General features: G+C 50.8%; 1 protein-coding gene across 1 annotated transcript in view; it reads right to left on the bottom strand.

The window, feature by feature from the left end:
- B4GALT1 (beta-1,4-galactosyltransferase 1) overlaps positions 1-9,139 on the bottom strand; it is a 53,633-nt gene extending 44,494 nt beyond the window's left edge. The window contains exon 1 of the mRNA XM_043927334.1: positions 8,517-9,139. Within this exon, the coding sequence (XP_043783269.1) occupies positions 8,517-8,940 (424 nt within the window). The 5' untranslated portion in view covers positions 8,941-9,139. The remainder of the gene's footprint in view (positions 1-8,516) is intronic.
- Between the last annotated feature and the right edge of the window lie 6,282 nt (positions 9,140-15,421).

The raw sequence follows: 15,421 nt of genomic DNA, 5'->3' as shown, positions 1-15,421 counted from the left end.
GAAGAAGCACACTAAGGACCAACAGGTGGGGTTCCCAGGTGGCGCTAGTGGTAAAGAACCCCCCTGCCAATGCAGGAGATGTAAGAGACTCGGGGTTCGATCCCTGGGTCGGGAAGATCCCCTGGAGGAGGGCATGGCAATCCAGTCCAGTATTCTTTCCTGCAGAATCCCCATGGACAGAAGAGCCTGGCAGGTTACAATCCATAGGGTCGCAGAGTTAGACATGAGTGAAGCAACTCAGCACACACACTTCAGAGAGGGGAGAAGGGACCAAGGCAGTCAGGATTCGTTTGCAATGATATGAGCTAGAAGAACCAGAATGCAGAATCCTCGCTCCAGAGGCCCTTGAACTCCCCACACTCCTGCCACAAGCACCTTTTCTGCACCTCTCCCCTTCTCCTTCCTCCCTCTGGGCCCTCAGTCTAGCTTCCTGGGCCTGCCCTTGTCCATACACTCCAGCTGCACGGCCTTCTCTCTCTTTTATCATTTTCCCCGCACCCTGCCTCAACTTCCTGTCCCCTCCGGCCCTGCTGGGGACGGCCTGCCACAACTGGGACTTTGGTTATGGCACTCTCCCCACATGAGAGAAGCTAGATATGACAACAGGCAGCAGACCCCTGCCCTTCCTAACCAGGAAGACCGTTCAACACACTGAGAGACCTTCGTTTTGACTCCAGCCCTGGCCCAGACCAGCCATCCGGCTCCCTGCACCTTCTCAGTGCCCTGGGAGCACCCCTGCTTCCTCTTATCTTTGCAGGGTCTGTCCACCGTTGAGGGATGGCCCCAGGGTGGAGCCCAGCCTTTGTTCATGTCCGTCTCTGTGACCAATATGAGTTTGCTGAATGAGCAAAGAAGTCCCCATTCATCCTCTTCCTGGGTAGGGGGCCTCCTGCCTTTGGGGTAAGTACTCAAGGCTACCCATTCTGAGATAGGCAGGGACCCTGCCACGCCGCCTAAGGTGCTCATTTGAATGCAGAGAGCTACCCAACACCTTCACGCCAGTGTCTGAGCCTTCTATAACGCAAATACCAGTTACCCTGAGTCCGCCCTAGCTGGGAGTCCTTTCCTGTTTTCTCAAGCTGACAGTATCCCGAAACACAAGGGCAGAGCTGCTGTTTCAGGATGTCAAGGGCAAAAGGACGGTATGCAAAACAGGAAGAAACTTTTAAAGAAATGTTTAAAGGCATTTTCAGAATGCAACCTGTCATGAGGCCAGGCAGTCACTGAATCTTCTGCCAGGGTGCCTCCCCGTGACCCGGAGACCCATATGGTGGGGCGGGAAGGAGCCTGACCTCACACCCTCGTGGTCACACTGGTCTGACATAACCTTGCCCTTCCTCCTCAGTGCAGCCTCCCCTTCGATAGCCGGGCTCTGTGCCAAATGACCCTGGGCAAAGTCCCAAATCCAAAGTGTGCCTCAGAAGAGGAGAATTTAGCTCCAGAGAGGACATTCAAAGTGGACTGACTTCAAAGCAGACACCTTGCAAAGAGCCTGAGTGCCAAGCTCTGCTGGTCTCCAAGGCTTCTCCTGACAGGACTTTGTGGGAGCCTATAGATTCTCGCTTCCTGGCCCTTCTCAGATCTCAGGACCCTCTGGAAAGGGGAGGTGGGAGAGCTGTGCTGGTTCGCTAGTTTGTTCCCACACCTCCTGCAGACACAGTTCCATCTTAGCCATGTCACCGGAACTGGATTAGCTAACTGGTGCTCACCCAGCACCACTGCCCCAGGGCCACGAGGCCTGTAAGCCCAGTCCAGGGACTTGGCTGCTAAGCAGACAGACAGAGATATTACTGAGGAAGTGGACTCCTAGGACATCACGCCCACCACAGAGTCGTCCTGCAGCCTGGCCCCTTGCCCCCACCCCAGGCACTTACTTCCTGCACCGAGGTTTTAATCAGAGTTCTAGACACAGCCTTTATTCAGCAATAAGTGGTAATCATCTGCCACCACTAAGCAAACCTGAAATTCTCAATGAGTCTATCCTTTAGTAAGACTGGTTTAAAAACCAAGCCCTTTTCAAAAAGTGTTCATCCCCTTTTCCTCCTTTTCAAAAAACTCTACTATGGAAACAATCCAAAAAGTATGTAAAGTTTTATGCATGAGCCTCACCGAACCACTAAGAAAAACCAAAAACTGTACGTGTGTTCAGCAACAGTTGAAAAATAAAAGTTATACCCTTTGTTGTTTTTAAAGGTATAGGACCAAGCCCGTGATAAAATGTTAAGTGAAAAGATCCTGGCCATCAGGCTATCTAGATCTATCTGTACCAATCTATCTGTCCATTTGTAAAGATGTATCAGCTAAATTCTTAAACATGTACAAGACAAACTTTGCCAACATGCCTGGTCTAGGTATAGGAATATACATGTGCTTTTCAACCTCTTTTAACTTCTCAAATATTTTTCAATGAGCCCGCATTACCTTTCACAAAAAGGAGGAAAAGATTACCGGCTCTTCAAAAAAAAAAAAACAGGCCAAAGTCAAGACCCACGGCCCTGGCCTCTAATATCCCAGTGAGACAAATTCTCCTCTCTCTCTCTGAGCTTTGTGAGGGGCTTGGAGAGGCGGCAGGGGGAAAGAGAAGCAGCTATGTTACACACCCAGACCAGACATTAAAATCCCTGCCAAAGAATTCAGCAACAGCCAATAATACAGCCCCTGGCCTGCATCTGTACAAGGAAGGGGCGGGCAGGGCCAGGCTGAAAAGTGGAACCTGAAACACTGCGCGTGTGACTCAGCCCTTCTGCCTCCTAAGGACGAATCCCTTTAGGCCACGTTCACCCAGAACCAGCTTCTTGCCAGGCCCTGTCCCCTATCCTTCAGGCCACCACGACCTTCCAACTTGAAGGTCTGGCCTTTAGAACATGATCGAAAATCTCTCTCCTAGGCCAGCGACTGCGCAGGCCCAGGTAAACAGAGAGGCCCCAAAACGGAGGCTTTTGCAATCACAGCCACGGTCCCTCCCCAAGTTAAGGTACAGGTGGAACCCTGTGGATGTCACCGAATCCAGTCGAATGCCCTGTTAGCTCCTCGGATGTCAGGGTCTGGCTTACGGTGAACTCATCACCTGGCTCACATGGGCAGTGCTAGAGGCAAAGGTAAAAAGATCCTCGAGGGAATTAGCTCTAGGGAGGACCACTGTCCTAAAACAACTGGAATGCTGCTTAACCAGATAAGAAGAACTGGAATTTCCAGGTGGACTTAGCTTCAAGCAGAATTTCCATTTCCACTTCAAGAACACTGATCAGGAAGCCAGGCATGGGAGGCAAGGTAGAAGGGCGCGAGTGAAGAAATCACCAGGTCTGACTTAACCACAGGATGCCTGGGCCCCCTTCACACACTGGCCAGAGCCCAGCTGAGCCTCAAGGGGATGAGACTCCTGGCCCTGCCCCCAAGGTCTGGAGGGTCCCCAGGCTGGAATCCACGGAAGATCCGGGATTAACTGTTTTGTCTTCTCCAAACCATAAATTTGTCTAGTCCCAGCCTGGAAACCCCTACTCTGCTGCTAACCAAAGACCATAATATCCAACCATACGGCCACTGATGTATCATTACAGTCATTATAAAGCAGCAAGTTAAAGATTACCCAGCAGAGCTAATGCAAGGCTTTCAGAAATTAGAGGAACATTTTCACACAATCAGATAAAACCAGGACTGGAAAACTTTGGTCCCAGCTCTGGGTTTCTGAATAAGAGAAAGAAAGAAGAAAGGAAGGAAGGACAGGGGATGGATAGGGAGGCAGAAAGACTAAACGTGCTTGGACACACTGTGGCTTCCCTAAGTGACATCAGTATGGTTTAATTATGCCTCCTCTGCCTAAAAGGGCTTCTCAGGTGGCTCCATGATAAAGAATCTGCCTGCAATGCAGGAGATGTAAGAGACGCGGGTTCAATCCCTAGGCTGGTAAGATCCCCTGGAGGAGGGCATGGCCACCCACTCCAGTATTGTTGCCTGGAGAATCCCAAGGACAGAGGAGCCTGGAGGGCTACGACCCATAGGGTCGCAAAGAGTTGGACGCAACTGAAGTGATTTAGCACGTGTACCTCTGCCTAAACTGTGAGTTCCAAAGATGGAGGCATTTTGTTGTCTTCCCTCTCCATAGCTCTAGCACTCAGCCTACGAACAGGCACACTGTCAAATCCAGACAAAGTGTCACCATATCAGACCTCTCAGATGGACCCACCTGTAAACCTAGCAGGGATCTTCCCAAACTCAAGGCCACATTAAGCTGCCCTGAGCCTCTGCACGAAGGGTCTACTGGGCAATAATTTTTAAGGAAAAGCATTAGACAGGGAAGCAGGATATCAGTTTTTCTAGCCCCAGCTGGCTACTGCCTGACTGAGTGGCCTGAGGCAAGATCCTTCCCCTTTGGCACGCTGCATGACAGGGGCCAGGAAACCAGAGACCCATCCTGGGATGCTGTGGTTCCAGCCTGTAATCCATGGAACTTTCACCCGGTTCATCAGGTGGAGACCCCCATGTGCTTGCTCAGAGTCTGGGTCAAATTACAACAGGCAGGAGACACTTCTGCGACCATCAGGCTGCGTGGAAAATAGTGAGCCAAAAAGTCATGGAGGGCATTTCTCCATCTCAGACTGTCAGACAAGAAAGCAAGTCTATGTGTATGTTAGGAAATTATTTTCCCCAGGAAAAGCAACAGGACAAAACTGGTTTAAAAGACTGTTACCAAACCTCCCAAAGCTTAAAGGTCTGGACACAGGGGAAGTTCCTGGTGCCTCCCCAAGCCCCAGGATGAGGCTCCACCCCAAGCCAGAAGGTTACAAGGCTCCAGGACTCATCCCCAAAGGAGAGAGACAGCCCTTTCCCGAGCTGAGGCCACACGTCCTCTAGGTACACTATGTCCCGTGTGTGATGATGGGAGGGTGGGACCTGTGTGCTGCTAGAGAAACACCTGGGAGCTGAGAGCCAGGCAGAAGCCCAGCAAGTGCTCTGTCCTGCCAAGGGCACAGACCACGGCAGGGGCTCGGCTGACAGCCCCCTGAAACCTGGGGAAGAGGGCTCATGGGGGGCCCTGGCAACCTGCAGCTGTTGGCTGGCCCAGGCGCCCACGCCTCTCTGGTGCCCACCTCTAGATCAGAGTCTTCATCTGAACATATGAAGAGGATCTCGTCAAAGGGGAGCCGGGGAAGCAGGGCCTCAGGTTTGGGCAGTCCTCTACTCACACCCTCCCGCTGCCACCCCAAGGGCTGAAACCAACTGTCCAGGTCAGGCTGGCCTCCCCTAACCAGTCCTACCCGAGCCACTGCCCACCCCTCAGCCAGCCCCTCTCTGGGCGGGCAGTGCCAGTCAAGTACGTTGTGCTGCCGCCAAATCCAAGCAGAGATAAACATTCCAGGAAAAGTAACTCAGCGCAAGGCCGCTACTCCTCCCAGGCTGACTACATCTCAGGCAAACACCCAGGCAGCCAGGAAAGGGAGCCTCAATGCCATGCTCAGCGCGATGCTGCAGAGCCAGCGCCTACAGGCCTGGACTCCCTGGGAGGACTCCCTGGGAACTTGCAGGAATCCTTAGCAAAGACCCACCTCTCCCCTATAGCTCTCACTCCCGAAAGCCTCACCTCAACCCAGCAGGGATCTGGGGACAGGGCCTACTCTGGCTCCAAACACTGCAACCTGCCCTGATGGACAGGAGAGACAGAAGCAGGACTCCAACTCCGAAGCGTACTCAAGTCTGGCTGAGGCTCTGACAACCCAGGACCGATTGAACAGGGAGCCGTGAGCAGCCCAGCCTGGGGTCTGGCTCCAGCAGGAAGGGCATGCCCGTCACCCGTCACCCACCAGCCAGGAGAGAGCCAAGCATCAGACAGAGACCCTTGGATGCCAGAGAGTAGAGCCCAGTTGTGCAAAGGAACTGCAAGTAGTGAAAAGGTCACAGCATCAAACCCCGAGGGTGCTTTCTCCCAATGACCTCAAAACCACCATGTGAGGCCTTTAGCTGACACCTGCCCCACTGAACAGATGGGCTTGACTCCCCCAACCCACACAAACACGTCCCTGGAGACTTTCAGCTTTCTCAAGGCCCTCTCCTAACCAGGAACCTCCACACTGCGAGCATCCAGTCCTCGAACCTAAGGGCTCAATAACAGTGAAGAGAAACCCTCTGCCCTCAACTCCCAGAGCTGCCTCGGCAGGAGCCAAAACATCAGGGTCCCAAGCATGTCACATTAAGGTGGACGAGCTAGAGAAGGCCCAGGGCCTCTCCCCACCCCAACCTCCGCTCTCCAAAACTTTATCTCTCAGAAAGTCTGTTTGTGCTGTCAGAGTCAACTCAGAAACAAGTGACTGGCCACCCATCACCAGCAACATCATTACGAAACAAAACAAAGTGAACGCAGGCCACCGCGGCCTCCCATGCTTCATTGAAAAGGTCCCATACTTCAAACACCATTCTAATGAACTCTGGAGTACTTTCCTTTAATCTGCTAAAGGATTTCCCTTTCTTTCTACATAATATCTGGGCAACAATTAAAAACAAAAGGTCAAAATCTGGCCTCTTTGGGGTCTGCTGTTGTATTAGTCGCTCAGTTGTGTCCGACTCTTTGCAACCCCATGGCAGGACTATAACTTGCCAGGCTCCTTTGTCCATGGAATTCTCCAGGTAAGAATACTGGAATGGAGGGAGGTGGGAGGGGGGATCAGGATGGGGAACACATGTAAATCCATGGCTGATTCATGTCAGTGTATGGCAAAAACCACTACAATACTGTAAAGTAATTAGCCTCCAACTAATAAAAATAAACGGAAAAAAAAAAAAAAGAATACTGGAATGGGTAGCCATTCCCTTTTCTGGGGATCTTCCTGACCAAGTATCGAACCCGGGTCTCCTGCATTGCAGGCAGATTCTTTACTGCATTGCAGAGAGATTCTTTACCGTCTGAGCCACTAGGGAAGTCCCTCTGGGGTGTGAAGACTCACCAGCTCTCTTCCCCTTTCTATGCTGTTCAGGGCCATCTCCAGAGGCTGACAAAATGGAACTTCAAATCCTGGGTCCTATTTGCCATGTACTTAACAAACACAATCTCATATAGTCCTAAAAATAACCTGTGAGTTAATTATGGACAAGCCCATTTTACAAGAGAAAGGGATTCTGAGGACCCCTGTAACATGTCTGAGGTCAGACACACAGCAGCATGGCAAAGATTTCATTTCATTTCCAGGACCAGTTTGTCACCCAGACTAACCATCACATCCAAAGGAATTCAAGCTTCTGCTTTAAAAAACAAACAAACAAAAAAACCTCCTTTATTACCACGATTTATGTCTGACCAATTCCAAGAACATCCTCCCAAACTTGATATGAAAATACTGAAGTAATTATTGGAAAAATTGAGCAAGAGCGTGTAGGAGGCTTGCTCTGCCAGGGCTCTTAGAAGAAGTGACAGAGTTCCTACTGGCAGGATGCCTGCCCTTCTGCCGGGTCCCTCATTCAGAATGACATTCTCGACATCCTGGCATTGAAACTGAGCAGCCACCTGTCTGGTAATCTTGGGAGCAACCTGTGGCTGCCTTAAGCTTGACTGCCAGTGGATTACAGGTCTAGGGGAGGTTCCGATGGGCATGGGCTCAGCCCCTTCCTGACATAAGGAATGCAAACCCACCGACCCAAGCTCTCTGCTCCCGCTGAAACACAGGCTGGAGGCGCCAGTTCAGATCATCTGGGCAAGATGCTGAGACTCCAGGCTGCTACCAAGGAAGGGACAACTTGGTGCTAACTGCTTACATTTTAGCCCTCCAGCTCCCAGGATACACACACTACACTGGTACAAATACACTCCATCCCTGGGATGGCCCTGCTCACTTACATTTTGGGAACCTACGAGGGCAGGAAGCTGGGTAGGAGGGCCCCAGGGCAGGCATCTATAGAGAGGAGGAACTGAACACAATAGTGACAATTTACCCAGGGCTTAGCCACATTCAACTAAACTCTTGTTTACACTGCTTTGTCTAATCTTCCAAAAGAGTCCCCTGAAACAGGTAACTCTTCTTATTCCCATTTAACAGATGAAAAACCAAAGGTTTAGGGACAAGTCACGTTCCCAAACGCTTAGGAATAAAGTTAATCCACACTCAGGAGGCGGTGGGTCTACGGAAGACAGAGATGTGACCTGGGAGGTCTGCTCCCTTCCCGGCTGGAGGCCTCATCATCACTTTTCTAAGCTAGAGAGGGTTACTCTGAGCTGCCTGGTAGTCCCTAACCAGAGTTAGCAGGGCGAAGGCTGCTCCGAGTTAGTAGGACTCAAACTTCCTAAACTTTTTGAGGTTTGGGCCAGAGCTGGGAAGTCTCCAAGGCCTTTTCCCGTTCTGGGGTCGGAGGGGCCTAATGGCTTTCCAAAATCGTGCCCGACCCAGCCTCCATGAATCCGAAGGGACTCACCTCCCAACGTCTCATCCCAGTCCAGCCCGGAACCTCTGTCTGGGGATTAGGGGCTCTGTTCCGGAACAGGGGGACTGGCTGTCGTGGAAGAGGGCATGGGCGAACCTCCGTGGGGATCTTACCGAGAAGCGGGGACTCCTCAGGGCATTCGGTCAGCGACAGTGTTGTGGTGGAGGGCACCGGGGCCGAAGTCAAGTTGCTCCCGGGGCCCGGGCCAGGGCCGGGGCGAGAGTCCGCGTCTGGGTTGGAGGCGGCCCGCGAGCGCGGCTTGGAAGAGTTCTGCAAAGGCGGCGGCGCTGCGGCCCCTCGCAGCCGGAGCTCCCCGGAGGGCTGCCCGATGGCGGCGGCGCCGTGAGAGCTGCTCTGAAGCGGTGTGGGGACTCCGACCAGCTGAGGCAGGCGTCTTAGGTCTCGGCCGGCCAGGTAATAGACAAGGGTGACGCCAAGATGCAGCGCGCAGACAGCCACGAGGAGACGGCAGGCCCGCTGCAGGGACGCGCCCGGCATCGCGGCGCTGCCGCCCAGGAGCGGCTCCCGAAACTTCATCTTCCCGCCGCAGCTTTAAGAGGGGGGTGGGCTACCGCGGGGAGGGCGGCCCGCCCGCGGGCCGCCAGCCAGGCACTGCCAGACCACAGCAATTGGGGGAGGGACCTGGCGGCGGGGGGAGGCGAAGGAGCGGCGCCGGCGGGCAGGCGGCGGATCTCGGCGACTCCGGCCGGCTCAGCAGTCCAGCTCGCAGAAGTGCGCCCAGGGCGCGGGCGCGGGCTGGGGCGGGGCCGCCAAGGGGCGGGGGCAGGGCCCCGGTAGAAGCTGAGTTTTCTGGACTGTAGCTGGAGGGCGGGGCCGAGCGGAGGGGCGTAGTCGGTCTGAGGGGCAGGGCCTGTGGAGGGTGGGCTACCGGGGCGGAGCCGGTGGCAGCACGCAGGCTGCGCGTTGAGCTCTCGGGTTCCCACGCTGCCCTGCTCTCAAACCTGCACCGTGAGGATTTGGTCCCTACTCAGCCTCGCTTCCTCCTCCTCTTCCTCCGAACTGCCCCCGAGAGGCACCGCCACTTCCTGCGGGGCTAAAGAGCAAGGGTACGCGCCTGGGCCTGCGGCGCGGCGTCAGAGAAGAAGGAGGAGAAAGGGCAGGCTGGTGGTTGTCTGGAGGGGTTGGGGCCGCGGCAGCTGACCTGGGGTGGGGGGGGCGGGGGTCTGGAAGAGGGGCGGAGAAAGGTTGCCCTGGAAACGGATTCGACGCCCAGCGGGAGGTAGGACGGCGGGAGAAGGATTCTCCCGGAGGTTCGAACCCCCTCCCTGGGCAGAGCTAGGTCCCTCACAGCCCGGACTAGGGGATATCGGAGACCCACCCAGCTCGGATTGGGAGTGTGTGTGTGCCTGTTCTAGCGCATCCCACACCATGCATTGCGTGGGAGGATGTCTAGGAGCCCAAGTAACTCCTACGCTGCCACGCAAAGGGAGAACAGCTGGCTTTATTTACAGTGTGAACGGACCTGGACTCAATGCCGTGAAGTAGGGGATTGTTCCCATTTTACAGATAGAGTTCAAGGCTCAAGAAATTTAAGACTCTTGCTCAGCTGGTGTGAGGCAGAGGCAGACTTCTGGCTCTAAAACCATTATTTCCCACTTGTTGATTTGGCGCAGATAAGGGCTGGAAGCTGTCTGGGTGAGAGGTTTAGGCACTGAAGTCGCTTGCTTCAGATCGGACCCGGGCCCACCTGATTGCCTCAGTGGGCAGGCCCCTTCTTCCTGAGAAGGACTCGTGGACGCGCTATCACTTTGGTGGACGGAGCAGCTGAGGGGCTGTGGCAGCCTACTCTAAAGTGCTACCACACACTGAAAGTTTCGTACAGCCAATCAGACGCAAGTGTGATTGCTTTACGTACGTTGCCTCAATCTTAACACCATGAAGTAGGCAGTTGTGACTCTTGCTACTTCACAGTTGAGAAAATTGAGGCTCAGGAGTTGACACGTGGTTGTGATCACACAGAATCTACTTTCTTCACTTGGCTTCCTGGACACCACGTTTTCCTCACTTCACTGGCCACCACTCTGTCTCTTTTCCTGGGCTTCTCCTCTTTCCTGGTTGTTGAAGGCCCCAGCCCATAGTCCACGATGCTCTTTTCTGTGTACACTAACTAGGGGTGATTTGTAATATCTGCATACTGATGACTGCAAAATTTTCTATCTCCAGCCCTGACCAACCAACTCATTCAACTGCCTCTCCTACTGGCATCTCAAACTCAACACATCCTGCCCCCAACAACCTACTCCCTACACTCCACTCCATTCTTACTCACCTCAGAGAATGGCTTTCTCCACTGTTCATCTCACTGTAGTTCATCCATTTTCCCAAGCCCCAAGCCCCAAACCTAAAAGGTGTCCTTGATGTGCTTTTCTTATTCTTAAAGGCCATTTCCAGCCCCTCAGCAAGTCTTGTCAGTGCTACCTTCAAATTATCAGAATCAACTACTTGCTAACTCTGCTATAACCGTCCTAGACCAAGCCACCATCATGGTGGCCTGGATTATAAAGTAGACTCCTAATTGGTCGGTCACCCTGCTTCTACCTTCACCATGCCCCCTCCCCAAGCTATTCTCCAAGCATGTAGGAAGATCATTGTAATCATAAATCAATTCATGCCACTTTATTTAGAAAAAGGGCTTCCCAGGTGGCTCAGTGGTAAAAAATCTGCCTGTTAATCCAGAAGAGGCAGGAGACGCAGGTGCAATCCTTGAGTCAGGAAGATTCCCTGTAAGAGGAAATGGCAACTCACTCCAACATGCTTGCCTGGAGCATCCCATGGACAGAGGAGCCTGGTGGGCTGCAGTCCATAGGGTCGCAAAGAGGCAGACACGTATTTAGAAAAAACTCCACATCTGTAGAAGCCCTGTCTTATCTGATTTCTATCTGTATTCCCCTACCACTTTCTTCTGCTACCACCCTGTACCAAGCTCTACCTGCTTTAGCCACACTAGCCTGATTGCTGCTATTCCTTGAACTTACCCTGTTTCTTCCTGCCTCAGGATGTTTGTATTTGCTGTTCACTTAGCCTGAAACACCTATGAAATGCCTCCTGTGCTCAGTCAATCATGTCTGCCTCTTTTGGACTCCATGGACTGCTGCCTGCCAGGCTCCTCTCTCCATGGGATTTTCTAGGCAAGGATACTGGAGTGGGTTGCCATGACCTCCTCCAGGGGATCTTCCCGACCGAGGGATCGAACCTGCATCTACTACATCTCCTGCATTGGCAGGTGGATTCTTTACCACTGAGCCACCTGGGAAGCCCAATACTTAGCCCCATTGTACATTCAGGTCTCTCAAATGTCACCTTATGAGAGAGGGCTTCTCAGACTAACCTATGTAGAATAGTTCCCCCCCCCCCATCTTCTTAACCTGCTGGATTTTTTTTCAGAGTAGTTAACACTACCCAAAATTAAACATTTAATTTATTGTTGTCTCTCTCTCCCTCTCATACTAGAAGATCAGAAGCGTGAGTGCAGGAACTTTCTCGCTTGTTTACTGTAACTGTATCCTCAGCTCCTAGAACTGGACCACACACATAGTTGGCACTGAATAGACATTTGTTAAAATACCTAGAATATTTGTTAAATATATTATTTTACATATATGTAAGTATACTTCCCTGTAGCTCAGACGGTAAAGACTCTGTCTGCAGTGCAGGAGACCCGGATTCAACCCCTGGGTTGGGAAGATCCCGTGGAGAATGTAACAACCAACTTCAGTATTCTTGCTTGTAGAATCCCATGGACAGAGGACCCTAGCAGTCTATAGTGCATTGTATTTCGAACACAGAAGTCAAGAGTTGTTCACCAGGAAACTGGTAAGGGTAAAGCTGGCCCCAACTGTCTATGCCTAGAGAAAAATGCCTGGCTATTGAGTGAGGATGGGTCAGAATAGTCCCCTTTCTGAAAAAGGTGAGGAGGGGAAAATGGAGGTGTATCTTTTATATGTCCAGAAAATGACCAAGAGACAGAATCGAGGAGAGGTTAGGAGTCACAGACCTACCCAAAGACCCTCTCTGTGGCCAGAAAGCAGAAAAAGGAACAACACTTGCTTACTGTCCATCTCTTGGGAATATGCAGAATCTACTGAGGCTTGACACAGCCTCAACAGCTCCCCCATCCCAAGGTACCTAGAACTGTTTCTTGCTTCAGAAAGGTCCATAAAGTCAAAAGCCGCCCAGGACAACATCACCCAGCTGTCTAAACCTGAAATGGAGTTAGAGACAGAAACAGACCCGAGATAACCTTCTTCAGTTCTTTTCACTCTTGACTTTGTCAGATGAAAAATTAATACCATGAAGAGATACCAGAAGGAGGAAGTTGCAGTGCTGATTGGACAAAAGCTGGAATCTGGGTTTGGTGTTTGCCCATCCAATGCTGATCTTCCCAGAACCACCCAGCTGACTGCTTCTGCCCGCAGATTGCGTTCAACTGGCTAGTGATTTCCTCTGCCCTCTTATAGTACCCTCATTGCACCTGTCATTTTACATTTTTTTCACCCTAGTAGATGAGAAGAGCATAGAACAGTGCCTGGCACATGGTAGATAGTTATTTCAATTATTTATTTCTGTATAACACACCACCTCAAAGGTTAGTATCTTAAAACCAACCATTTCTTTCTCACAGTTTTGTGGGTAAACTAGCAGTTCTGCTTCACGTGGTGTCAGCTGAGGCAGTGGCACAGTTGGAAGTTCCAAAATGGTGTCATTCACAATGGCTGGCGGCTGGCACTGGTGGGGGGTTGGGTCAGAATGGGTCATGGGTCAGGAGTCCCGGTTCTTCACGTGGGCCTCTCCACAAGGGTCTCTCACAAAGCCCTCTCTCAAGGGCTACTTGGGTTTTCTCACAAACTGGACTGTGTGTTCCTGGAATGAACATTTCAAGAACAAGGGGAGAAGATGCACATCCCAGAGGGCCTAGCCTTAAGCATCAGGTATGTGGGCATTCTCTTTCTTCATTCTCGTGTATTTATCTTTGGCTAGCTGGGTCTTGGTTGCTTCATGCATGCTTTCTCTTGTTGCAGTGAGCAGGGGCTAGTCTTTATGGAGCTGCGCAGGCTTCTCACTATGGCGGCTTGTCTTGTGAAGCACAGGCTCTAGGCATGCAGGCTTCAGTAGCTGCAGCTCTAGGACACGCGGGTTTCCTTAGTTGTGACACACAGGCTCAGTAGTTGTGGCTCTCAGGCCCAAGAGTGCAGGCTCGGTGATTGTGGCTCACTGGGCTTTGTTGCTCTGCATCATATGGGATCTTCTTGGGCCAGGGATCAAACCTGTGTCCCCTGCCCTGACAGGTGGATTCTTATCCACTGTGCCACCAGGGAAGTCCGTGTGAGCATTTTAGATAAATTACAGCACAATTCAGAGTCAAGGGGAGTAAAAATAGACTCTACCACTTAATGAGAAGAGGGGTAAAGAATTGGCAGCTATCCTTTTTAATTGACTGCAGTTTGCCCAGAGACCACAAATTATTTCAGTTCCTCCCCCATGTAAAATACATTAATCTTCCCCACCCCAACTTCTCCAAAGGTTTATCCCATTATAACTTCAGGTTCAAGTCCAGAATTGCATCATCTATATTAAGTATGATTCCTCAGGTTCAGGAACATATGAACTATAAAACAAATTGTCTTCTTCCTCTTCCTGTTGCTGAATAGTTGAGTCCAAAGGCCATTAAGGAAGGGGTGAACAAGGTAGGAGTCCAAATGTCATAGGTGTGGATAGGGTGTCAGAGCCCAGGTGAACAAGGAGGAGTGAGGGGAGGGGAGTGGCAGCCCAGCACGGGACTTCAGAGCCTCAGCAGAGGAGAGGGCACCATGGAGTACGGGGGCATTTCTGTGACACAGGTCAGCCCACGGCAGGGAGTTGGAGTCCCATTGGGGTGAGGAGATTGTCAGATACAGGGAGATACTTTTAATCATATAATACTTAGATATGATACTTAGATAATACTTAGATACTTAGATACTTAGTATATATATATATATATATATATAGTATATATATATAGATACTTAGATAATAATCAGATACTTTTAATCATAAAAGTAACTATATGTAGGTAGTGAGAGTCACCCAAGTTTCTGACTGCCAGAGAAGGGAGTTACAAGTATAGACAAGTAGAAAACCCAAAGGAACTCTGATGCTTTACTGGAATTGGGGAAATTGCTGTGAATTCATAGTTTCAATACATAGATAATAAAATAAATATAGCTGTGTGTTTATATGTAAATATGAGTGAACACCTGGGAGAAGTCTTGAGGGCAGAAGCTTCCCAAAAGTGTTAGTCCCTCAGTCGTGTCCGACTCTTTGTGACCCCATGAACTGTAGCCCGCCAGGCTCCTCTGTCCGTGGGATTTCCCAGGCAAGAATACTGGAGTTGGTTGCCATTTCATTCTCCAGGGGATCTTCCTGACCCAGGGATTGAACCTGGGTCTCCCAACATTGCAGGCAGATTCTTTACTGTCTGAGCCACAAGGGAAGCAACCTAGCACCCAAATCTTAGTTTCTAAATACCATTTTCCAATAAAAGGAACTAGGTATGCTAGGAGGAAAGGCTGATTTCAGGGATATTACAAGATGAGCCTGGAAAACCTTATTCCAGAAGGTAAAAAAGAACCCAAGCTCCTGATTTAAAACCCCCACCTCCAGTGTTTCCCTTTGGTTAACCATAAGTTTGTTTTCAATATCTGGAACTCTGTTTCTGTTTTGTGAATATCATTTATATCATTTTTAATTAGATTTCATATATGAGTGATATATTTATCTTTTTCTGTCTGACTTACTTCACTTAATATTATAATCTCTAGGTCCATCCATGTTGTTGCAAATGGCATTGTTTTGTTCTTTTTTATTGCTGAGTAGTGTTGCAATGTATATATGAACCACATCTTCTTTATCCATTTCTCTGTTGATGGACATTTAGATTGCTTCCAGGTCTTGGCTATTGTAAACAGGGCTGCAGTGAACACTGGGGTGCATGAATCTTTTCAGCTTATGTTTTTCT

The sequence above is a fragment of the Cervus elaphus genome, chromosome 16, assembly GCF_910594005.1.
Source record: "Cervus elaphus chromosome 16, mCerEla1.1, whole genome shotgun sequence".
NCBI classification, from domain to species: domain Eukaryota; kingdom Metazoa; phylum Chordata; class Mammalia; order Artiodactyla; family Cervidae; genus Cervus; species Cervus elaphus.
This window is presented reverse-complemented; position numbering and strand designations above follow the sequence as displayed.